The sequence below is a fragment of the Capricornis sumatraensis genome, chromosome 1 (genome assembly GCF_032405125.1).
Source record: "Capricornis sumatraensis isolate serow.1 chromosome 1, serow.2, whole genome shotgun sequence".
NCBI classification, from domain to species: domain Eukaryota; kingdom Metazoa; phylum Chordata; class Mammalia; order Artiodactyla; family Bovidae; genus Capricornis; species Capricornis sumatraensis.
Window position 1 is genome coordinate 180,150,037 of NC_091069.1, and position 27,398 is coordinate 180,177,434.

General features: G+C 38.5%; 1 protein-coding gene across 4 annotated transcripts in view; it reads right to left on the reverse strand.

Moving 5' to 3' along the window:
- Nucleotides 1-13,091: 13,091 nt before the first annotated feature.
- OPA1 (OPA1 mitochondrial dynamin like GTPase) overlaps nt 13,092-27,398 on the reverse strand; it is an 81,586-nt gene continuing 67,279 nt past the window's right edge. For all 4 annotated transcript variants that reach the window (XM_068972719.1, XM_068972701.1, XM_068972710.1 and 1 more), the window contains 2 exons: nt 18,191-18,265; nt 13,092-16,020 (listed from right to left, as the gene is read on the reverse strand). In XM_068972719.1, coding sequence (XP_068828820.1) covers nt 18,201-18,265 — 65 coding nt within the window. In that variant the 3' untranslated portion in view covers nt 13,092-16,020; nt 18,191-18,200. The remainder of the gene's footprint in view (nt 16,021-18,190; nt 18,266-27,398) is intronic.

The window sequence follows — 27,398 nt, forward strand, 5'->3', positions numbered from 1 at the left end:
GCACATCAGGCACACAGGGGAAGCACAGGTCTTGAAACCGAGGCCTGACACATATACACTATTGACACTGTGTATCAAATAGATAACAAGAGGACACTCTGTACAGCACACTGAACTCTTCTAGATCCTCTCTGGTGACCGGGTGGGAAGGAAATCCACAAGGGAGGGGTTGCACACATGTGTCTGGCTGATTCATTCTGCTGGACAGTAGAAGCTAACACAAAATTGTAAAGCAACTACACTCGAGTGAAAAAGAATTCTAAATAAATAAAAACAAAGTAACGTAAAAAAGAAAAAAAAAAAAAAGAAAGAATCTAAGGCCTGAAACTCTGCTCCCTACCCCATCCCCTTGAATGGTGAGATGATGAGTCTTCAAACAAGATCACTATGTACTGGATTGAAAATATCATCTCTGGTTTAAGTTTCCTTCAACTGTGCTTTAAAATGGTTGAATGTACAACTCACATAGCAATGATTACTTCACTCTCTAGACTTCCTTCTACTCTTGCCATTGTATTTAAAATATATCCTGCATTCAGGCTAAGAAACAACCAATTCTTACGGGATCAGCATTGCTGCAGATATTTTAAACAAAGGCTCTGATCCTATCGCTAAGCCTTATAGTACAAAGCAATCATTTTCAAAGTTCTAATCTTTTAAAAAGTACTGTGCATGCCAAAGTTTTTGCTGACATGGGTTTATGTCTACTGATATTTAATATTTGATATTTATATATTAGAAACTGAAACATAAAAAATTAAATATTTACTCTAATACGTTTTTAAAAATAAAACGATTCCATGTTTTAACATAAATTATATTTCTTATGAAAAGTAAAAGAATGTAGAGACAAGAGTAACCTTCTAAAAGTTCTTTGCAATCCTTTTAAATATCCAGCTTGATAGGAGATAAATGGATTCTTCTATCTGCCTCTAGATTCAGTCTGTTGCAATATGTTGTTTTGGTTGAAGGCGGTGAAGAAAACTTGGCCTCACACAATAATGGATGAGAAAAAACGAAGGGAATGGGAATATCCTTTCCAGGTAATCGTGCAGCTTCTTTGATGCAACACCAACCCTCGACAAGTCAGTGAACTTATCCTCTGTGACATAAAATCCCTTGGTCCAGCCTCTGCTTAGAGAGGAGCTCCCCCCATGCCTGTTCTAGGCCTGTCACACACTAGCTGATCAGAAAATACTGGTTTCCTTGGTTATGCAGATCTTCCAACTGACACATTTCTTTTGACAATAACCAAAAAATCACATTCCTGGATACCATCCTCCATCTCATCAGAAAAATACTGAGAAGCTGTCAAACTCGTTATGTTTTTCCAAATTCTCATTTTGGCTTAAATGTGTAAGTTTTACCATTGGTAACCAATACAGCAGAGGTTTTCCTTGAAGCGGCAGGTTCACTCTTCTTTTTGAGAAAATATCTGCTTTATGAGTCAGCTTGAATTACCACAGTCTATTAGTCATTCTTTTAAGCAAAATGATATTCCTTGAAGAAAATGACAGTTTCGGTCATAAGTCAAATAATTGCACAAGTACGTTTTATCAATATGACCATCATATTCTGGATTACAAACAGTTTTTTATGTGACACTCCTAATTTGTCACCGAGTATTAAAAAAAATACTTAAGGGTTGAGATTTAATAAAGCTAAAAATCAATAAATTACATTGATAACATAGCAATACAAATTAATAAAATGAGTGATTTTTACTATTTTATCAAGCCACTTTTTAATTAAACTAGCTTGTTAATTTTTTTGTTTTAAACCGTGAGTGCATCCTAGCAAAGATGACACAGCACCCGTTGGGACGGGTCGTGCCACTGTCTTGGTTCATGCTAAGCGGTGTCACCCACACGGCTTTCACAGAGCCAGTGACTGTCGACATAGTGAAAAGAAGAACCAAAACACCAGTGCTATTGTAACATCGTGTTGACCACGCGATCACTGAAAGGGTCTTAAGGACCCCCGGGGGTCCATGGACCGTCTCCTCAGCTGCTGATGTAGAAGACTTGGCATCTAAGACAGCAGTTACTCTAGAAGAGATTCCAGACGCCAAAAAGGAAGAGGATTTCCCTCTGCAAATGGTTTGTATCTTGCGCATAGCTCTGATAGCTAAAGGAATTAGCAATGTATCCTGTGTTGCAGCGATAAATACTTCAGAAATTTAGTGCTAGAATCAAGTTATTTGATTAAGGTTGGACAAATGCTTACCATAAGCCAATAACTGAAATGTACTCATTTCATCACAATGACTACCTTATATTTTAAAGAACAAGTGAGATAATAACTCTGAAGGGTATATCCCAATTCAGGGCAGTTTTATTTAGAAAAGGCCATTTTATATCAAAATAGTATCAAAGGTTTTTACAAATGTCAGCTTTAGAAGGACCTTTAATGAACAGCCAATCAAACTCTCATATTTTATCAATAAGGAAATTAATAAAGATGCAAAGGACATTCCAAATTGTAGCAAATCCTGGTTTATGGGTGCATAAATTTTTTTTGCCTACTGAAGTGAAAAGTTAATTATTTATACCAGATAGGAAATGAAAAAATAGAACACATGCATGTGCTCACAAACACATAAACTTGAGTAAACACACAGATAGCAGTAAATGTTACCATGCCTTATACATAACTCAATGTCTACATAATATATGCTTTATAGATGTGTAAAGTTCACTCATTTTTTAAATAGGTTTTTAAATATCTGTCATGTTGTGCTAAATGCTAGGCATAAGGAGATCTGTGACACTCGGTGTCTGCCCTTAAATATCCTCCAGTCCCACGAAGAAGCATGTGGGTAAACAACAATCCCAGTGCACAATGCTGTGTCAAGACAGACACGCGTGCGGGGTGCTAACGGGAAAGCAGCCGATTCAGGTGGGAGGCAGGGAGGAAGGGAGGGGCACAGAGGCCTCCCAGGGGAGGTGGTGCTGGAGCAGGGTCCCCAAGGATGGGATGAGAGTTATCAGAGCAAGGAGGACATTCCATCCTGAGCAGTGTGTGTGCAGGAAGGCGGGCTGATTGCAGGGAGGTCTGTGGTTGTCTATATGGATGTGGGCTGAGGAGGGTGGCTGGAATTGCTGGAGAAATGGGCAGATCCCATCCCCTGAAGAGCTCTGTGCTAAAGATTTTGAACTTTATTTGAAAGTTATCTGGAGACAGATTTAATCAGAAATGGTCACGTTTGCATTTTAGATTCTTCTTTCTGGCAAGAGTGTAAAGGATGCCTAAGAGAAGTGAGAATGAAGGCATGTGGTGGGAATAGAGATGAGCCGTGGGGCCATCTGAGGTGTGCAGAGACAGGGGGAAAGATACTAAGGTCAAAACTGTAGACATTGATGACTAGGTCTGTTGTTTGTATCAGGGACAGGGGGAGTTCTGGGTGTCTGTCTCGGTAGCCGTCACAGTGCCTGTCACCAAAACAGTCAAATCCGGAGAAGGAACAGGTTTAATGAAGAAAGGGGTGCTTGGACTTTGGACAAGTTGAGTGTAAGACGTTTAGGGTACATGCAAGTAGGGAGTTCGAGCTGGTGTTTGGTGCGGAGAGAGAGGAACAGGATGGAACTGGAGAGTTTAGAGTCACAAGCAGTGTGGCTGGAAGTTGAGCAGGTGGGAGGATGGAGACAGAAAAGGAGAGTTCCACGGGAGCACTCTGAGAAAGGCCCCCCCTTGGGGGGTGGGGGGACAGTCCTGACAACCAGCAGCCATTCTGCTGTAAGATGGAGGACGAGGAGAAAGTGGGGTCACCAAAGGACAGAAGTCAAAGAAATAAGAGCTGACAGGGAGAGAGAGAGAACAGGTATCAACAAAGTATTAACCGGCCTTAATGCGTCAAACAAACTAAGTATAGAAGCGTTTGGGGGGATTAGCACAGAGGTCGCTGGCGGCCTCTGCAAAGCAGTGGTGGAGGCAGTGATGGCATGGAGGAGGGAGGCCCAGCTGGCAAAGAGAATGCCAGCTTGGAGTGAGTTAAAGAAGGGATATGGCGGTGATCTCTCTTCCAAGGAGCTTGGCTGAAAATGAAAGAAAGATAGTGCATAGTTCACAGATATATAGGGTTCAAGGGAGATGATTCATTTCTAGATCCTGGGATTCAAGAACATTTTAAAAGTTAACTTGCTTTATTTCCAGGTACTCTACCCAAAGTGTTCGGAAGACAGTAAGGTAAAGTGGTGGTATAAAATGGAGGACGAAGTGGAGACATAAAGTGGTGGACAATGAAGGAAAACGTGTTCAAATTATACAAATGTAAAAACAGCTAACTCAAGCAGGCATACTGAATACGATGCCCCAAATCCAAGTTTCCTTACACTCATGCGATAAAGCGTGGCCTGTTAGCAGGCCCAGTAGGCAATACTGAGCCAGTCCCTTTGAGCCCCCGGGAACATGAGGATTCATACAGCTCGCACTGCGCCCTCCCAGCCAGCCAATCCACAATCTTCAAAAACCTACTAGGTCCCACTTCCCTCCCATGTTCCAGTGCAAATTAAGCTCGTGCCCTTCCCCCTGGCAGGGAGATCTGGGCGTGAACTGTCTTCTTGGCAGTCAGGGGATCCCAAGGCTGGGTGGCCCGGTTCCCAAGGTCTTGGGTGTGGTGAGGTGTGGCAATGAGTCCTAGAAATAGAAAAATGCAAACATTCCCGAGGGAGCTGGAACTTTCTTATCTACAACTCTCAAATGCCTGCCTTCTGAACTCACAGCCTCTCGAACTTCTCTGACGCCCTTTGCCAACAGCAGCTTCAGCCTCAGGCTTCCTGCTAAGCGATGCAGGCCATTTCTAGTGGAGAGGCAGTTTCCAGGGCAGCGGTTAAGTGTACAGACACAAAAAGCCAGATATCCCAGGTGGAAATCCCCACTTTGCCACTGACAAGGCCAAGCAAACTCTGACAACTTGAACAACTCAGAGACTCCATTTCTTTTTCTTCCCCTATCTATGAAAGGGGGGGGGAATACCAGAATCTAGCTCTCAGAGCTATGGAAACCAACAGTGTTCATGTAGGTTAAGTGTTTACAGTAGGACCTGACACATAATCAGCACTTAGTAAACGTTTCTATCATTACTTAGGAGGATTTAGAGAACACCTTGCACCCAGTCCATTCTGAAGATCAGCCCTGGGATTTCTTTGAAGGGACTGATGCTATAGCTGAAACTCCAGTACTTTGGCCACTTCATGCGAAAAGTTGACTCATTGGAAAAGACTGATGCTGGGAGGGACTGGAGGCAGGAGGAGAAGGGAATGACAGAGGATGAGATGGCTGGATGGCATCACTGACTCAATGGACGTGAGTCTGAGTGAACTCCGGAAGCTGGTGATGGACAGGGAGGCCTGGTGTGCTGCGTTTCATGGGGTCACAAAGAGTTGGACACGACTGAGCGACTGAACGGAACTGTTGATGCTTTCCACCGAAAAGAGCATGTAATCTGGAAAATGTCCTGTCCTGACTTAGCTGGACTAGGAGACATTTTCCTTTGGGTTTGGGAAAACATTTTTAGATGCCAAGTGTAATCACCAGCAGAAACTCATAGGCCATCTGGGCTAGAGGCCTTCGGGAGCATCCCAGAGGAGGAAGGGGCTCCGCTAAGGCCGCCCACCACGGGGGCACGGAGCATGATTAAAAGCACAGTTCTCTGGCTGCATGGCCTGTGCTCTGCCTTTGCCCTCCTACATATAACACACAGGTTCCAGACCTGAATGTATGTGCCTGTCGGGGCCTTGCCCTTCTTAGTAGCTACCTTCTTTCTGGTGGAATTGCTCCAAGAAGAATTCTTTTTCTGGAACCAGTGATGAATTCTTGATTACAAATCCAGGAAACACACACACACACACACACACACACACACGGTGTTCAATAGACTTTCCTTTATGACAAAGCATGCTTTAGTGAGTGAGGTGGTTTATTCAACCTGTGCCACAAATAATCAATACAAAATAATTATTTAATACCAAGATTCTAGATTACCTCCTCCTTGTGCTCAGTTGTGTCCGACTCTTTGTGACCCGCCAGGCTCCTCTGTCCATGGGATTCTACAGGCAAGAATACTGGAGTCGGTTGCCATTTCCTCCTCTAGGGCATCTTCCCAACCCAGGGATCGAATCTGGGTCTCCTCCATTGGCAGGCAGATTCTTTACCACTGGGCCACTGGGGAAGCCTAGTACCTCCTCCTCAATAAACCTTAAAAATAATGTGCTCTGAATACTCAGAATTCACTGAAAATATGAGGAACTGGCATGACAAGTGCTGTTTTCCCTGACTGAGGTTCACCAGTGTGACTTTCAGAATTGAACAGTTTGATGTTTAGAACGAAACACTTTTATGTAAGTCTGTGCATCTTGTTCAGTTGGGGTTTTCCCTGAGCACTGACTCGCCCAGTCATGCTGGAAGTAGGGCATCCAGTTCTCCCTTTATGAATATACCTGCCTCTTTGCCAGGCTGCTTACAACATGAAAAGGAACTGCCATTTCAGAAGAGCTGAGGGGAGGGAAAGGGCTGTTTAGCACGTGGCCAGCCCATCCAACACCTGCACTTTGTTCAAGGTTCTGTGCTCAAACCTACCTGGGATCCCAGAAAGACTTGGCCAACAAGCCGGTCTTAGGACTGCAGGTAGCCTCTCTGAGCCAGAGTTGAACTGCTGGTAACATGTTCCCTTTAGTCCAGCTGCATCATCAGAGAAGCTAGAGCTCTCTGTATCTAAATGAAGTTAAAAACCTATGCATCTCTAAGAATGACCAGAAATCATATTATTTTCAGAAGCCCTAGTAATACTGTCACTCAAATCCATTGAGGCCAGAGGTGAGCATAAAGTTACAGTTTAAATCAGAGATTTCAAATGGTGACCCAATAGTGTGGGTAGTGCCTTACAGATGTTTCAGTCTGACTCACACACTAAGATTCTTAAAATCAGCTAACATTTCAAAGGAAGTTTTCACAGGACTCTCAGGATCCCCAACTTCTACAAAATGATTGGCTTTGGAGGTATTACATCTGTGTCCCCTGACATAAACCTTCATGGAACAGAAACAATACTTCCCTGGGGAGTCAGGAGGCAAGGTTTCAGCTAGACCGCTAATTGAACAAATTGCTTCTTCTCTCTGGGCCTCTTTTTTTCTTCTACTTTTTTTTATTTTAAAACAAAACAAGCGCTATTGTTGTTCTAAAACTATAATTCATTTTCTAGATAAGCAAAGTAAATCAGAGAGTAGAAAAAAAAAGATATAATTCCTCTGGAAATCACACCATACTCTGTACAGTTACCCAGGCGGTAGGAGGTTTTAAAAATGTTTCAGAATATATATAACTGTTAACACAAAAGATTATCCAAACTATAGGCGCCGGTATATAAGTCATGGTAACTCAGAAAGAGGAAGCTGTTTTTAAAGGACAAGGTGCTGGGTCTCAGACGCTCGGGAAGATGGAAGCTGCCCGCCACCAGATGCTGAGCATGCATACTTGCTACATATCCATCTGCCATGGAAATTTCCCTGCTTCCACATTCTCATCTTGTCGTTCTGAGGTTGAGCACGCCACGCCTCGGCCGTGGAGGCTTTCTGCTCCGGTGGCTTCAGACAAAGTTACCATTAACTCCCCAACCTGCAAGAAAATTATTTGACACAAAGGATTCCAAAATGTCCTCCTCTCCCCCTACAAGCCTGCAAACAAATGGTACAGGAATGAGGTCAGAAAGGAATCCCCCGCCTACCAGGCCCCTGAATTCATTTACCTACCTCAGAGCCCATTCAGGGGAAGGGGTGGGACTGGGAACAAGAGCCCCTTGGAGGCCAAGTGGAGTTTGGGGGTCGAGCGCTACATTACAAGATCTGACAGGCCTTTGCCAGCCTTCAGCTTCTTTGTGTCTCTCACATAATAGAGAAACACAAACTGAGCAGCACACGCTCTGCGGTTACACCCTTGGACAGAGCGCACTCTTTGCAAATGCTAATAGTATTGTAGCATCCTGTCACCCAGGAACACAAAAAAAGGATGTTGATTTTCACATGAACCAGAACACGCCCATTGTACACAAGTTGGTGACCAACTTGTAGTATCTGCACATCAAAAGCCCAGCCAATCACAGGGCACACAGCTGGCGAACTGCACCGATCGGGCTGCCTGGCCCAGAGAACGAGATCCAAATGCCCTGTTCCCCTGCTACAGTGACAAAACCCAGAACTTTTGAAGTGAATGGGCCCACAGTTTCAGGATCCTGATTCAGTGATGACCAGAGCAATTAGGATAATTAGCAAGAATGTCAGTGTCTCAGATATTTAAAAAAGGAAATCTGAATGTATGAAAATGGGAGTGGCCTCATGCTTCTGCTGAGTCTTCAATACAGCAGAGGCTCCAGAGGGCAGAGATGTCTAACTAGGCATTCACACTAGTGGGTACCAGAGGAATAGAGAAACTCGTAAGAATGTTGGCAGAAAGTATTTAGCATTTCTATTCTAATAGCCCTGCTGCTGCTGCTGCTGCTAAGTCGCTTCAGTCGTGTCCAACTCTGTGCGACCCCACAGACAGCAGCCCACCAGGCTAGCCCGTCCCTGGGATTCTCCAGGCAAGAACACTGACTGGGTTGCCATTTCCTTCTCCAATGCATGAAAGTGAAAAGTGAAAGGGAAGTCGCTTAGTCATGTCCGACTCTTAGCGACCCCGTGGACTGCAGCCTACCAGGCTCCTCCATCCATGGGATTTTCCAGGCAAGAGTACTGGAGTGGGTTGCCATTTCCTGGGAAACTAGAAACTCTCAGGGCAAGAAAATTAAGGAATATATAAGATATTCCTGAAAATAAACTTATTAAAGATTGCAAAGGTTTCCGTTAATAGCTTTCTGAAAGTGTTTAAGGAAGTCAACATTTGGAAAAATAAAATATTCAATCAAGGTTTTGAAAACACGTAAAAATAATTCTGTATCTTAATAGTTGGGCTAACTCAAAAAGAGAGGATCTGTAGAGGTAAAATGGGAAAATTAACATGATTAAGATGTTGAGGGAAAACTGCAGAGTATTCATTTTCACTTCTACAACTTCAAGGTCTGAGATAGCACTGAGATTAGAACCCCCCCGAATCTCAGTATCACCTTGCCTCCCAGGCCCTGTAAGGAACCACATCTCTCTGCCGGGCTTTCAATTCTCATGACGCAGCAGAAACCTCGTAGTTAGGAAAAGCCACCCTAGGGCACTTCTGTAAAGTTAGCTCAAATTGCACTTTCTAGGTATATCAGTGCCCTAATATACTCAGAATTTATAGTAAGTTCATTTTCCTAAAAGTATTTTTGAGAGCGAGCGAGTATACTTTGGACAGTGGCTTGTGTGTAACCAGATCTGTTTTCCAGTTTAGACTCTATTCACATGAATGACATTGGTTACTTAAAACTTTTCCGAGCCTATTTTCTCATTTATAAAATGGAAATAACCCTGCCTGTGACAATGGATGCATAACACAAGACGTACTGGTTCCTTTGCTTTAAAGTTCTTTCTTCAAAATTTAAAAGGAAAGTCAAAGAAGTTTCATGGGATTAATCCTTGGAAAAGACAGACGAGTGGCCTAAAGGGCTTCAGGGGGGTTTCTAAATAGATCCCCCAAAGCTCACGGCCAGTGACAGTCCACTTCCTTGCTGTCCTTTACATGGACACTAAGAGTCCTTCTGGGAGTCCTCCTCAGGCTGTATGGCCACCCCTGCAACGCTGTAGACTGAGGTGGCTGCACACCTTTCCTCCGAAACACATCAAGCACCACCTCCTCTCATTAGTGTTGCTGCTGACAGGGGGAGGCACGTTCTCTGAGAGCTGGTGTGTGCCTGTAGTCCCAGCTACTTGGGATGCTGAGGCGGGAGAATCATCTGAGCCCAGGAGTTCTGGGCTGTTGTGCACTATGCTGATTCTGTGTCTGCACAAAGTTTGGCATCAATATGGTGACCTCCTGGGAGTGGGGGACTACCAGGTTGCCTAAAGAGGGGTGAAATGGCGCAGGTCAGAACTCCTGTGCTGATTAGAAGTGTTGACTGCATACCACCTGGAGCACCACTGACTGCAAGTGTGAGAACTTCTGACTTAAGCCCTCTAGACAAATACATTTCTTAATGAAGAAGCAGTTAAGTATGGCATTTTTGTTAATGACCCATGATTACTTCTGTGTTAAGATGTATGGAAAAGAGAGATTAAAAATAAAAATGGAACACAAACTAAGGAAGCAGAGAAATGAATAGGTTCATTCCTTAAGAGATATGTTCATTTCAATATTTCCTGGTAGCTGAGGCAAAAAAACAGGTGAAGTCTTGAGTTCTCTTTGACAGAAGGGAAGCACTGTATATGGGCATCCCTGGTGGCTCAGACAATAAAGAGTCTGCCTGCAATGCAGGAGACCCAAGTTTGACTCCTGGGTCGGGAAGATGCCCTGGAGAAGGAAATAGCTACCTACTCCAGTATTCTTGCCTGAAGAAGTGTGAGGACAGAGGAGCCTGGCAGGTGACAGACAGTCCATGGATTCACAGAGTGGGACATGACTGAGTGATTAACACTTTTAAGCACTACATGCTTTGGTCTGGAGTGGGAAACTTGGCTGGTCCTGAACTATCTAGTAATCCTTAAAGAACCTAAGTGTTAACTGAGACATGTCATTTTACTTTTGCAAAAGGTGCTGTGTACTTTCTTCAAACAGGTGCATCATAAAATATTTGTCTGTGAAAGCAAAGGGCATAACATTAGATAAATTAATGTGAGTAAAGGAAGTAATTCAGGCAGTACTGCCTTCTGATTTGGCCTAATTCTCAGATAAACTTTAGCAAAACAAACAAGAAGATGGAGTTACCCTATTCCCTACATACTTTCTCACAAATGTTAGAAGTCTCACAGGCTTTTGGCAAGTGTTAGATGTACACCATGTACACCATGACCATAATTTTTCACAAGTGGGTAAAATTCTAATTCTTGTGTTGTTGCTATGATTTAGTTATTCCAAGAGACGGTTTCAAAATGGACATTCTTCTTCGAACTCTTAAGGAGTGAAACCTATATTCTAACTCAACCATGAGACAATGCCTCTCTGGAGGCTGCTGGCAGTTTTCATTGGATCTTCAGTGGGGTCTCTGGCCTACAATTTTTTAAATGACTTTTTGCGATTTCTCAAATACTTGGATAGGAACCATGCTACACATAGGTTAATTAGTTAAAAACAAATAGAATTCTTTACCACACAGAATAGGGACCGGTTTACAAAAACATTTAAAAGCTGTAGTTACCCTGGTCAGTGACTTGACCCCAAATAAACCTCAACAGTGATCCTGTAGAATGTGAACAAAACCCACATGAAGGCTTCATAGGGTGATCATATACACATTCTCTGTCAAGCTGGTAACTCACCTCTCATCTCAAGATGCACACTTAACCCGCTGCCTTATGATGTACACCTTTTCTCATCTTATTTTATAAAAGTGTCTTTAGGCTAAGTATCACTCACACTTAAACTCTGGACACTACTCTGCTTTTTAATCTCTGACAACTTTTATAGTACCTGTCTTAACTCTTAAGTTTTCTACATCTATCAACTTAGTCTAATATGTGCAGAAATTATTTGTGACTTAGCTATCACAAGTTGAATATTTTATTGTTTAAATTTAAATAGTAACTGTTATTTTAAAACACACTTTGTAACATGATTAAATAATAGATCTCTATTATTTACAGGCACATGGTAGCTACTTCACTTTGACAAAGATGCTAATTCTTCAGCTGAAAGTATTGGTAGAAAACAGATAAATTACCCTATTAAATCTTCAGGAAGCAAACTCTTCAAACTTTCTTGACTTATGAAGATCTTGAAGGACACAAAGGATGAAATAATTTAAAATGCAACTACGCTTGGGGCCTCACACTAAGAGTGGTCTGTTAGCACTGATAAGTGAAATAATTGTTAATATGATTGAAATATGTCCTTCCCTATAAATTTTCTAAAGGAATTTAAAGACTGTCTTAACATCTATTCACCAGAAAATATACCACACTCCAGCAACTGTGTACCACTTAGGGACGCAATCGTGACTTTACAGACTCCTCCTGGTTTCGGCTTTAGCTAATCACATGCATCAAGGAGAAGGCACACCCACACAGTCTTATTTTACATATCTAATGATCACCAAATCTTTAGCTCAGCTGGTAAAGAATCCACCTGCAAGGCAAGAGACCCTGTTTGATTCCTGAGTTGGGAAGTTTCCCTGGAGAAGGGATAGGCTACCCACTTCAGTATTCTTGGGCTTCCCTGGTGGCTCAGATGGTAAATAATCTGCCTGCAATTCGGGAGACCTGAGTTCGATCCCTGGGTTGGGAAGATCTCCTGGAGAAGGGCATGGCAACTCACTTCAGTATTCTTGCCTGGAGAATCCCCATGGGCAGAGGAACCTGCTGGGCTATAGCCCATACGGTCGCAAAGAGTTGGACACGACTGAGCAACTAAACACACACATGAGCAAAGTTCTGGGAAAAATTCTAAAATTTAAAAAAAAAAAAAAGGGAGTTCGTAATTGGGTGGTGGATGGAATGAAGTGATCTTTAAGGTTCCTTCTGGTTCTAAGACTTAATGATGCCTTCTTAGGCAGCCTCATAAATGACTAAACAGGTTAGCAGCATCAATGAAAATGATGGCCATGGTAGCAAAATGCAATTAAAAACATTTAAAAAATATATTTAACCAAAGAAAATACCAAAGTGTTTGACAAATATCAAGACATGTAAAAGAGCACAGTTAGATCATGAATTACAACTATGCAATGTGAGGCATGTGAAAGTCAAGCATTCAAAGAAGAGCCACACGTTAAGAGGCTTATTAGACCATGAATTTGGTTACACTGTGGAGTCAATTATCATCCTGGGTGCATAAGTTTCTCTCTCTCTCCCCCTCATTATAACAGAGACAACTTAAAAGATGCTCTCCAATAACAGGATTTCAGTGTCTTTAATTACTCATCTACACCAATGATTTTAGATCAAGCACAGGCAAAATATAAATTGCAGTAACATCTACAGATGGTGTGAATGTTTTAAAAAATAATACAAAGTTCATTCATAGTGCACAAGTAAAAACAAGGCTAAATTTTAAATATTTAAACACAAAGCCATGATTATTCAAAAGGTAAGCATATTTATAAGCACATTTCTATACTGCTGAAGTTCCAGAAACTATAGCACATACCAGCTTAGAGAACCAAAACAGGAAAAAAAAAACCCCACAAGACTTTGATCCCCTTTATTGGAAAACTAAAACGTATTTCTTTTAGCACATAAATACATCTAAAATAAATAAAAATAAAATTATTGACTGGTTAAGGGATTTACCTTTTAAACCTACACTCTGAATCTTAATATCATATGCAAAGTTCCCAAATTATAAGGTCAGGAAATACCACTCTCTGCAATGTTCCCTTCTCATTATTACACTATTCATTTGTATCTGGAGGCTAAATAATATGTGGGAAGGAGTGTGTCAGAGTAAAGCCTGGAAAAAGGGGATAATACAGAGAAAAGAGGACATAATTAAGCAGCTAAGAAAGGCTGACTGCTCCGCTTGTAACTACAGCTCAGCTGAACTATGGTTCAATCATGAAGCTGCAGGAACCGCTCATTTCCTATCATTCACTGCCTACATAGCTTGATTTCTTAAATTGATACCTGGATCGAGTAAATTTTAAATCTATTTATAGTTGTTCAGTCTTCAGTACAGAGCTTTGTTCATTCTATTCCTTGCAAATTCTGTGGTGAAAAACAAAACGATTCCTGGTCTCATTAGAATTTAACTTTTGTATATTGAATTTGTTTCTATTTGTTACATTTTAATACTTTTGCATAGTGATTTGTTTACATTTGAATCATTTGTGATTTTTGAACTACTGACACAACACAGTTTACCGTTTACTGTTGAGAATCTGAGGGTTTTTTTTTTCTTTTAAAACATCCAATTTTAAGAAATGGCTAGCTTTTGGGTGGGGAGGGAAGCATGCTTAGTGTGAGATCAGCCATAAAGGAAAACAATATATAATCCATGAAAGAAGTCATATTACCAAGTAGGACAGGTAAATGTCTGGACTCTAAAATAGGATTTTTAATAACATTTTATTATTTATATATTTAAATCACAAATACTGATCTCAAAGAAATGGTGACATCTCCTTTAACCACCCCTTCTTAAATTTATAGAAAGAGTTGCAATAAAAGCACTGACTTAACATCAGCCTTTTGCTTGGGGGAAATCTGTAGAAACACAGCGGAGTGCATTTTTCCCTATCCATAGCTCATAGAAATAAACACGGTCCTTTTCCTTTTTTTAGAAATACATTTGTAGTTTTAAAGTTGCTGTGTTTTACAACTGCAAAAATATTAATTACTAACTGAATGATGTCTGCTTCAGTGAGGGTGTTTACCCACTGGCCAGCACTAGTTGGAGGGAGTTAACCAGTACGGTCACCTCTTAACCTCTGTACAGAGCATCAGGGCACTCTGTTCCCTCTCCATTCACCCAACCACTCATCACTGTCCCTAGGTCTGAAGGATACAGAAATGTTCTCGATGACTCAGCTCCCAAATAAAATACATTGCTACTCTCTGCTTAAAACTGCATCTACATCCTATCAAACAGTATACAGCAACTAATTCCTGAATCTTCACTCAAATATTTTGTGGTGACCTTTACCCTTGCACATTGTGTCAGATCTTGATAGAGACCACAATAAAGAAGGTACTGATGTTAAACTTTAAAAAATGTGGGAACTGTTACCAAAACATAATTCCAAGAAAGCTAAAGATTAAGTAGACTGTAAAATAAAAACTGTCACAAAATGGACACTTTTATTAGAATACTAAAGGTGTAATGAAATGGCAGCAAGAAGCAGAGTTAAATGGCAAAGACATTGAGAGTCAAAAATGGCCTATTTCTTTGCTTTAAAGTCCTTTAGCCATTACAAAATATTTATTAAAAAAAAAACAACATGAAAATGATATGAGGATACTACCATAATTGAACTGTAATGAATTAAACTTTATATTTTTCTTTAACATCCAGAGAAGGGAATGGTCAACATAATTCTAATTGTTGAAATAATTTCCATTTAAAACACAGTTTTATGAAAGAAGGCTTTTCCTGAGGCCTCAATGAAATGTTTGACAGTAGTCTAAATGAATTAGTCAATTGATTATTCTTAATCTTCCCCATCAAAATCCAACAGCTCTGTCAACAGGTAAAAACACAAACAAAAAAACAGTCAACAAGAAAGCCTAGCTCAAGTATAAAACATCCAAAATGAATGAATTCAAATGGATAGACAGAGTATAAAAACATCAACTGAATCAAACAGGTAAGCTGCTACTGACTTAGCTTCTAAGGCAACTTCTAAGCTGTCAATGAAGGGTTGAAATCTTTCACTGAATGTACACAGAACTGTATAAATTAACCTATTTGAAGAATTTTTCTGTTAACTCACTTTCATTCAAGTAAATCTAAACTGAACTATCCTGGTCGAATAGGTTCTGTACACAGAACATTGCAGATACAGACAACAACTCAGCAGGTTATCATCATTTTATATACAATTGATAGCCTTTAGAAAATTGCCATAAGTTTTATTTCAAAACACCTAACATTCTTTCTCTGGAAAAGAAATTACATCGAGTAACGTTGGCTAAAGAGTTAGTTGAACTCGTGCCACTAGAAATGAAACAACAAGCAGGAGTGCAAGTTTCTTATCTTCAAGGACAGCCTAATGGCCACACCACTTAAATTATCCCAATTTGTCACTTAAGTACAATATAACAGAATGTTAATGGCATTTCCACTGTTCTTCCATTCAAAAGGCAGCTGACTGTTAAAGTGCCTCTAACACACATAAATTATTTTTATTACATGACTTTATTTTATGTTTAGAAAGGGCAGAATAGCAGAAGGAAAAAAAGGCAAGACAAAAGACTTTTGAGCTTTCTTTCTTCAGGTGTATGCTGAGGTGATTATATGATGAGCAGGATTCTGTAAAAACAGACAGAATTTTCATTGGTAAATTTAGGTCTGGGGAGACAAGTGTAAAATTTCTAAGTAAATTTTACTATTGTATGATCTTAAAAATATTGAAGCTTAACTGCCTAATTTGGTAGCTTTATTAAATTTGAAATATCCACCTGAACAATAAAAGTTTTATCAAATATGATGTATGAATAAAAAAATATTGGAATTCATCTTCAGCAAGTATCAGTTATTCAAAATGATCAGGCTGAGTAACTACATGCATCTCAAAACTCAGAGAGGAATACAAATTCCTTAAAATGCCTGGCAACTTTTATTAAATGGTCAAAATGAAGCAAGGCTACAGTTTTGCCAGATTTATTCTTTTACTTTTTTTTTTTTCTAGCCTCGCCTGTGGCATCTGAGATCAGTTCCCCAACCAGGGAACCTATTGAACTAGGCTCCCTGCATTGGGAGTACAGTCTTAACCACTGGACCACCAGGGAAGTCCCAGATTTACTCCTTTAAGTGGATTTGCAGGATAAAAAATAGATCATCTGTCCATCTCACAGATAAACATAACACTTCACAGAGCCATGAATCCCAAGGGGTGGAAAGTGCCCTAGAGAGCAGGGACAAGTAGGGAACAAAAAATGCTGGGACTGTCTTCCGGTACACAACCTGCCTCGTAGGACTGTCTTGGCCTTCACCTGGGACAGACACTTTGGCAGAAAAAGGCATGTTCCTGGCAGCAACAATTACTCCAGATGTCACACTGACCAGCTTAGGTAGGTGACACTGACCTGGCTGGCTCTGGGCTTCCTTATTTCATTAAGAGATGGAAATGCACCTGATATTTAATTGGGTTTCTGTGAATTCCACCCCCCCAAAAAAACTATATTTGTAAACAAAAGTATCAAGCAAACTCTGATGCTTATGAAGAGAATCTCCAAATCCAGAAGATTCTCAAATGTTTCTAACATTAACTACTGATAGTAAGGAACTATGACAGTGAGGAAGACCTCATAACATTTCATGGTTTTAAAAGAAAATTTTCGTACACTGAAACTGTATAAAAATGTTTATGAGCACAGACACTTAAAAACACTGTATTATTTTTGGCCTTTGTGAAAGATGATTAATATTTAGTTTCTAGGCACATTTTTGTATACATCCATATACCTGTCTTAGTTTATGAAAGAGAAACAAACAAAGTAACAAAGCATTATTCTAAAGCTTTTTACTCCTTCCTCTCTCATTCCTTGCTGGTGCACTGTTTTGTGTGATGCTGGTCTGAGCTGTGCTTCCTTTTTCTAGCTTGCTTTCTCAAATATATCGCCTCGACAGTACAAGAAAGTAGGGAGTCTGATTCAAGGGCCTTTTCTGAACACAGTGCAGCTAAGGAGACAAACTTCCACATTTCTACTCTGTTTATTTCTGTGTTGCAAGCTGTCTACAGAGCAAGGACTCACATATAAAATAATTAAATATTTTAAATAAGTGAAAAGGTCTTAATTATAGCATTTTCCCTTTCTCAACTTCTTCAATAAAAGACTTCCTAATTATATTTTTTCAGCAATAATTAGCAATTAACTTTGCTATTAAGGGAAGTCTTCAAAAATAATATTTTATTAGGCACTGCTTATAATGCCACACTACAGAATTAGACAAGAGCCCATACATTATCAGTAGAGTCCTAAATTCTACAGCTGTCGAGTTATTTTAAATTGAAAAAGTTTATTTAAATGTTTTTAAATACTGAAAATAAGATTAAGAACAATTATTAAAATTTTTAGTCAACCCAGTTTGCAAGTGAACATATATGTGATTATTCATTGAATATGAACAATGACAAAATGAGTGCAACAGTTCAATTCTTTATAAACAGAAAATCTATGAGCCACTAGCATATCATGAAATAGTTTAGCTTTGTTCACCTTTTTCTGTTCAAAATGAGTTCTAGAGGATATTTTTAGTTCAACCACAAGGCGATTTTATTCAAAGGAACATCATACACAAAAGCTGTAAAATCTAGTTTTAGAAATTTCTGCTTTTTAAATTATTTAATTACATTAAGATTATTATTAAGGAGTAAGTAGGATATAGTTAAGTAGAATGATAAACTATTAAAGTAAGTTTTAAATATAAATTTTGTGTTTAGTCAGTACCAATGCAATAAGAGGTTTTTTTTACTCACTTATTACAATTTATTTTTCCTGATGAAGAGCTTCAATAAATGCATCAAGTTTTTCTTGAATTTCTCTAACTTTTTCTGTAGATATAAAAAGATAACAAATTAATTAAAAACAAATTTATTTCTTGACGGCAATGGTTTGGGATACTTGAACTACTCAGGAAAAGGGGAAACATTACCTTCACATGACATACCATCTGATATCCAGATGAAATTCAAACAGATTATAGCAGTACCCCTTCTAATAATTTTTTGGAAAGGGAAGGAGTGTAAGGGACAGATCCTTTTGAGAATCTAATAAATGTTGCAGATTCTTACACAGAAAAAGGCAAATACAGATATAGATACACATACAATTATGTGTAGAATTTTAAGGAGTTGTTAAGATTCTCTGGGGTCTAACCAAGGACTCACAGTTAGCATTATCTGGAACAGAGGAAAATATAACATAATGAAACCAATTTTTTAAAATTAGAAGAGAATACAGGTGAGTATATAACTGGCCTTCAACTGGGAAATGACTTTCTAGGTGTGAAGTAATAGGAAGAGTTACAAACATTAACCAATATGACCACATTAAAATGTACACTTTGTATGTCAAAATGTCCTAACACTGAAAGACAAAAAAGAAACTACACGAAGTACCTTCAACAAAAATGAAAAAGGCAACAACACTTAAAAAAAAATGTACTTTTCTTTCTGTGAATGAAGAAAGTTAAGTTTTAAAACACCAGAGCCATGAAGACAGATTTACATTATTTTATTTGATTTCAGGTTTTCACTTTAGGTGTTCAAATAAAATCTACAAATTCTCTCTGAAATATAAAAATTTCCTTCAAAATGTATTCACATGGAATGCCAATCTCCTAATATTAAAAGCAGGAAGAGTCATGATTTATTCTACTTCACTACTGACTTAATCATGTAGCTCCTATTTTAAAACACAGGTTAGGCATGCTATTGAACTGTGGTGCTGCTAGAGAAGACTCTTGAGAGTCCCTTAAACAAGGAGATCAAACCAGTCAATCCTAAAGGAAATCAACCATGAATATTCATTAGAAGGACTGATGGCTGAAGCTGAAGCTCTAATACTTTGGCCACCTGATGTGATTCATTAGCAAAGACCCTGATGCTAGGAAAGATTGAGGACAAAAAGAGAAGGGGGCAACAAAGGATGAGATGGTTGGATGGCATCACTGACTCAATGGATGTGAGTTTGAGCAAACTCCAGGAGATAGTGAAGGACAGGGAAGCTTGGCGTGCTGCAGTCCATGGGGTCACAAAGAGTCAGACATGACTTAGTGACTGAATAACAATAGTAAGCATGATAACAAGTACTTTTATCCTGTTAACATAATACGTTAGTGAGAATTATCAATTAAAGTGAAATGACTGGTTCAAAGTTGGTGACCTAAAGGCAAAGCTGCAAAGCCTTCTACCTGCTATTCTTACTCTTAACGATGTTTATATTCTTTTTTTCAGCTTTCCTTTATTTTTTAAAAACTGAAATATACTTGATTTATAACATTTACATCTTTTACATTTAAAAATAATCTGCAGTCAAAGATATAAGTATCCTTTTTTTAATCAATGAGATAGTATTTGTGATGAGTAGCCAATAAAAAGAACTGTTCTTTTGGTAAATTCTTATTAGCACTGCAGGAACTCAGCATAGCCCACCAGAGTTGTATATAAAGAATGCATTGTCTTCATTTTCTTCTTCCAGTAATTTAGAACTTCTAATTCTTGGTACTAGACTGAGATGAATACACACCAAAAAGAGCCAGGGCAGAGGGGTCCCCTATTCTTTTAAACAAATTATTTACTGAGCAGATACATTACAGTTGAATATAAGCAAGAATTCCTTGCTTCTATCTAAAAAAATCAGATTCTTGGAAATTTAGTTTGTACTTTTTGTAGTCTGTTTTTTTGGTGGGGTTTTTTGTTATCTAGCAGTCAAACCAGTAAACATCCTTCCTTTCACAAAATAAGGCCACATTTTTATTTTAAAAATTATTTCATATAGTTACTTAGGAACAGTTCACCTATCTTCCTCACTGAACATTTACAGACTTTCAGATACTATAGCTCAGTTGACGACTTTCTTTAGAGGAAGTTGAGAAATAGGGGAAAAAAAGTTTTCTAAATTTACATCTCATAGAATTTTGGAAATGGATGAGGTCTTTAAAAAATCATCTAGCTTAAAGAGCACAAAACATGGAAATCTCAAACAAGTGTTCAGAGCCTTAGCAGCTCTCTGAATACTGTAGTGAGAACTACTTCTACGTCGGAAAACTGTATTGTATGAAGGAAGTAAATCGCAATCTATCTGCTCCATCATCTGAGTAAAATCAGGCAGCTGAAGGGCCAGCTCTAGCCGTCCTTCGCCCCGTCGATGACCTCTACGCTCAGCTGGACAGACTGCTGTGAGTGTGTGTCACAAGACTGCTCACAGCAAGGTCTACTTGTATTGACAGAGACCAAGAGCCACTCTGATGAGTGTGTCTAACTGTGGAATCTGAATCAAATTCAAATTCTTCCAAAATTCAAGATAAGTGATGCTTCTCATAAAGTTTTTTTTTAAACTATATATGAAAACCACAGAATAAAAAATTACCAATTTTCCCTTTAAAAAGTTGTTTTTACAAAATATTTTACCACTGGAACATCAAGACACTGTACCTCTATGCCCTAAAACCTCAAGAACAACACAAAGAACACTAGGAAGTAACTAGGAAGTAATGGGAGGAGACGAGAGAGAAGGGGAAGGAGGTAAAAGTAAAAAGAAAAAAGAGTAACTGTGATCAATGTTTCCTTTTCATACTAAATTGGAAAACTCATTCCTTCATTTGTTCCTTCACTTATATAATGTACTTACTGAAGTGACATGGGGGCATATGATACCCTGCCTTTACGAATTCCTTGCTTACCTTCTACCTCTCTCTAAGTCTGTAAGTGTCTACTATGTTTTGTGTGATTTCAGATCCCACATTTCATTTGGTCCTCATATAACCCCACACGTTTCACTGCCAAAGACGAGGCTATTAAGCCTGGAGAGTTAGCCTTGTCCACAGTTCTCCAATTCAGAGACACATACTAGATCTACTATCATATGCAGACTCTAAATGGTAACAAAACAAATGCTATTATTGCAAGTGTATTTGTTGCAAGTTTTTCCTTCTGTGAAACAAGATATTTTGATAATAAAAATAGGGAATAAGATAGTTACTGAGCACCTCTTACGTAATTCTGTGTCTAGGAATGTCTAAGAAATGTATATTATGTTATCATAATATGAGTATTATGATGAGTATTATTACTTCTTCCTCTTGAGATTAGATCTATACACATTTGGAGAGACCCTTGGAGAACAATATTAGAGCAGGAAACTGGACCAAAAAAGCTCAGCGTCTTCAGTGTCTACAACAATGTCTGACTTACTATACATACTCAATAAATATTTGATAAATGAAGTTACCACAAGTATGGCATGGAGAATGATGGCTACAGGTTATCAAGAAGCGGGAAAGAAGCACTTATGCTTCCAGGATGTTATGCTACGATCACAAGAGCTAGAGCAAGTCTTGGAACAAGAGGCAGGGCACACGTTGACAATGAAGATCAAGGAAAGCTGGTGGGCTCCCAACAACAAGGAACAGAGAATACTCAGGTCTTAGAACACAATAGCAACTGGTGGGGGAGTGGAGGGAGGACTTAATTATTATACCTTACTTAAGAAGGCTAAAATATGATGACTATATAAGCACACACAAGCATGATTTCAAGCTTTGCAAGGAAGTTATATTACAAATAATAAGCAACATTATTTTCCATATTTGAATTAATTTTAAATTCTGATGTAAAGTTCCAACAATGTCTTGTATCTGGCTGCACAGAAAACTGAGTTATGCATAAAAATCAAGTTGGAATGTTAGCAACTAACACTTTCCACTTTCTGATCCTTCAAATTAATGTCTCACTATTACAGTGTTTTCAAATCCCCAAATCTTAACGGTATTTAATTTATCAACATTAGAACTTACTTTCCCATGGAAAAATGTGTATATATTAGCAAGGCTAATTATAGTGCAAACTCCTTTTTCTATTAAATATTTGCATTAAATATTTACATAGCTAGAGAATTCTTATAAATTTGTGATTTACTTGATAAACTAAACCAACTCAGGAAGAGATTAACAAACTGCTATTTCTGTACACTGAAACAGCCAATTCCACATGTAGTGAATACTGAGTCTACTTTCCATTTATCCAATGTTTACTTAAAAGATGAACAATTTCAAACATCAATTCATTGTGCTTCTTGATTGAGTCATGAATATTCCCATAATCCCCAACTCATAAACCATCAGTCTCTGAATGAAGTTCCTTCTCTTTTTTCTTTTCTTTAGATGACTTGACACCCATTCATGTTTAGGGTCTCTTTATCTCTACATGAAATGATACCACTACTCTCATTTTCTTTTTAAGTCTTCTGATACTTGCTCTAAAAATCTCAAAAACACACTAATCTGTAATTAGGTTTTGAATACACTGTGAATCCAAAAGGCCAAACCCGGGAGAAGGTTCACTTCAGTGGTTAATAACAGTTTAGAACAGGAACAAAGAATCACACACAAAACACTACCACATGAACCGAAATAAACCTTTTACAACTTATGATGTTTTTAGAGAAAGCACAGAGAAATGAGCTGCAAACTTATGGATGCAGTGTATTTTATACAAGCACACATCCAAAGATCCAAATGTTCCTTAAGAGAACTGTTTCATAACACGCTGCGTGCACATTTTCTACCAAGCTTGGGGACACCTTGTAGGTGAAATTTTGCTATAAAAAGCTATTCGCTAAGGGACTGAAAATTAAAGGAACACTTATTATGTTACATATGCTGTTCCTGAACAGGCTTGCTTTTTATTAGACAATTACACTGTTAAGTGCTCTTTAGAAATTCAGTGTTTAAAGGAATCATTTAGGGAAACAAGGAAAGAACACCAACCAAAAACAAGTGAATCGAGACCAGATTCAAGATTCTCAAAACTACAGTCAAAATCTTAGACTTAGCACCAGAAAACGTGTACACCTTTGACAGCTGAAAGGAAGGGCCAAAGAGATACAGAGTCAAAGATACACATTTAAATCTAACACTTATCTTCTGAGTCCTGGCCCTCTAGTTTTTTTTTTTTTCTCTTCCCTACAAATAGGTATGATTATTTTTAAACATACTCATTAATGAAGACAAACAGTAGACTTGTTTGTTACAGAAGAGGGAGGTGTCATCTCCTACGTCCTGGGGAAAGCTGTTTGAGACTGGGACAGTAATTTCAAAGCTGGGTGGGGTCCAGACTTCCAGGGGTCTGTGAGGTAGAAATAGAGTTCCCTGGGTTATTTCTATTGCTTCAAAAGTTCAAATGGAAATCTTTGTTTGGGCTAGAATTACATCTACTCTTGTAACAATTATTTGTTTGGCTTATTAAGAGATATAATTGCAATTCTATGTTTCAAATTAAAAATAAAAGCATATTATAGACAAATCTTATAAAACATGGACTTCGCAAAATGAAGTATACAAAAATGAAACGAGTGTCTGACAAAAAACAATGTTAGGAATCCTTGGTCAAATGCTAATAATCAATAGGGTAGTTATTTCATATCATTTTTATAAAAATGAGACCATACTGTACTAACAGGCATATGATAATGTGATCAGGAGAACTAAGTTTCTAGTCCTGGCTTTACCTTTAACCTTACTATTGTGGACAAATCACAGTCCTAGTTTCTTTATCTATAAAATGAGGGAATATGTCTTAAAAAACTCAAAGTCTATATTACTGTACTTTAAAACTTAGGACTGAAATGTACTATTCTGATGTTATTAATAATTGTACCTTTTAAAACTGATTAGTGGTCTTTTGTTCTTTAGTATCTTTTTATCTGATATTAAGCTACTAGCAAAAACTGCAACCACAAATGATAATATTTTTCTCATAGGACTGCAGAGTTCATCTTAGAAAGATTCATTTTACACTGTCTCCTCCCCGCCCGCACCCAGGAACAGGACTGCTTATATGAATTATCTCCTTACAAAGAAGTCTGTCATTTAAAATCACTCAGCAAGTGCTACACTTGCTGTATAATAGATGCCCATGAATATTCATGCATTGTTCACTCATTTATTGACAGGTGAGTGATCTGACTTAACCAATACTTAATTTAAACATTAAAGATTATTTTAGGGACTTTCCTGGTGGTCCGGTGGCTAAGACTCCATGCTCCCAATGCAGGGGACCCAGGTTCGATCCCTGGTCAGGGAACTAGATCCCACATGCTGCAATTAAGAGTTCACATGCCACAACTAGGACCCAGTGCAGCCAAACAAACAAATAATTTTTTTTTTTAAAAGATGATTTTAAAAGTTTAGAAGTTTATTTCAGACCCCAAAACAATATGATTTAGAAAGAAAGCTGCCATAAGGAAAGTCAGTGAAATAAATTATAATTTATGTTCTGTTTCACTGACTACACTGAAGCCTTTGAACCGTGCAGACCACAACGAACTGTGGAAAATTCTTAAAAGAGATGGGAAGTATCAGACCATCTCATCTGTCTCCTGAGAAACCTGTATGCGGGTCAAGAAGCAACAGTTAGAATCAGACATGGAACAATTAACTAAGGATTCAAAACTGGGAAAGGAGTAATGACAAGGGTATATATTGTCACCCTGCTTTTTCAACTTACATGTAGAGTACATCATATGAAATGCTGCGCTGGATGAAGCTCAAGCTGGAATCAATATTGCTGGGAGAAATATCAACAACTCAGATATGTAGATGATACCACTCTAATGGCATAAAGTGAAGAGGAACTAAAGAACCTCTTGATGAGGGTGAAAGAGAATAGAAAAAGCTGGCTTAAAACTCAACATTCAGAAAACTAAGATCATGGCATCTGGTCCCATCACTTCATGGCAAATAGATGGGGAAAAAGTGGAAACAGTGGCAGACAGTGGCAGATTTTATTTTCTTGGGCTCTAAAATCATTGTGAATGATGACTGCAGCCATGAAATGAAAAGATGCTTGCTCCTTGGAAGAAAAGCTATGACAGACCTAGGCAGCATATTAAAAAGCAGAGACATCACTTTGCCAACAGGTCTGTTTAGTCAAAGCTATGGTTTTTCCAGTAGTCACGTATAGATGTGAGAGATGATCCATAAAGATCGAGTAATGAAGAATTGATGCTTTTGAATTGCTGAGAGTCTCCTGTACTGCCAGGAGATCAAACCGCCAATCCTAAATGAAATCAACCCTGAATATTCATTGGAAGGACTGATGCTGAAGCTCCAATACTCTGGCCACTTGATGTGAACAGCCAACTCAATGGGAAATATCCTGATGCCAGGAAAGACAGAAGGCAGGAGGCGAAGGTGGTGGCAGAGGAGGAGATGGTTAGAGAGCATCAATGACTCAATGAACATGAACCTCAGCAAACTCGAGGAGACAGTGGAGGACAGAGGAGCAGGCGAAGACAGAGGAGCCTGGCCTGCTACAGTCATGGGGGTTGCAAAGAGCCGGATATGACTTAGTGATAGAACAACAACATTCCTTCACCACAACCCAGTGTCAGTTGATTGGCTTTGCTGTACATAGGGCTAGGGGTTCGGCAACACCAGTCGGAAGCTCCAGACTAAATTGACAGCTTGTTTATAGCAAAGTATGCAGAACCCTCGAGAGCATCAATCCCATTCTAAGTTGCACATTATTGCATTGCCTGGATTTTCTCTTCCCTTCCACCCTTTTAATTTAAGTATTCTTACCTTTTTCACAGCGTAGATCGTCATAAGCTGCATCAAATTGTTTCGGGAATAAGGTAGGGAATTAGTAAACTAAGAAGCTAGTTTGTAGAAGATACACCACAGGCAGCTGATTTATACAATATACTATAATACTCTAAAAATGATCTTTTTATACAGGCAGCACTTTTAAAATCAGTAATTTAAGAACATTTTTGGGAAACAATATTATCACATTTAACCTTCTATGAACAATCTCTACATGAGAGAAAAAATATTTTCATTTCTGCTCAATTCTCAGAAAACTCAAAGATACAAATATCTATACTTAAAGTCATTATTTTCAGCAATAGAAGAAAATCATACATTTCTATACGATTCATGATCATTTTTTTAAAAGTTAGATTCTACCATAAGATTATAATCATCTCCTGTGAGTTATTTCATTCTCTGTCTAGTACATAAAATATTCCATATTCTTACAACTATCAACTCAAAATTATGATGAAAAAATATTCAGAAGTTATTTTATATGCTAACTCATTAACAATACATTGATTTTTTCCCCTCAAGAAAGCTTAAATACAGTATCTCAAAGTAAATGATTTCTTTTCTTCCCCCACAAGAAAGCCTAAAAATCAATACAATTTAACAACTATGATATAGGTAATTAATTGGGAAGGCTAAAAAAGCACTAGCCTTATGACCAGTAAGATATTCAGTCCCAAACAATTAAGAAAGTATAAAAATAATTCATCATTTCTTTCTTTCCTATTTTCTTCTTATTCTTAAAAGTATATCTTACTCTGAATTTTGTTAGGAGAGACGTTGAAACATTTTAAGAAAAGGAAAACCACCCAGGCAGCTCTTAAAGAGACAGGACATCATTTATCACTTGCAAAGACAGATTTATAAGAAGAGGGCCCCTTCTGTTCCTTTAAGACTGCCAAACAGATGGGAAGTGAATGGACAGTCAATGGGACAAGAAAACACATGGGAGGTGCTGCTCTATGTATGTTCCCAGCATAAGAAAGAGGTCAAGATTGTAACTGCATGACTGGATCCTGGAAAGGGTCTTTCTTCAAGCTGTTACAAAGACAAACGCTGTTCCTCATCCTGCTGTCAAACTGTTATAAATATTGGTTTGTCAAAAGACCTTCAGTTCTGAAGGTTTAAAAGGGAGGAGTAACAGATGAATGAATCATGAGAATGATTCTTAAACAGTCAGCTCATTAATGTAATTTTAAAAGTAAAAGAAAAAAATACAACAAGGGAGAATGCAATTCTGATTTATGAACCAAACTAAAGTTTGTAGAAAGTATGGAATTAAAACTTGTAGACTTTAATAAAATTAAGAATTAAGTGAGATGAAAAACAAAAATGAAATATAATTTTATCTCTTAAAT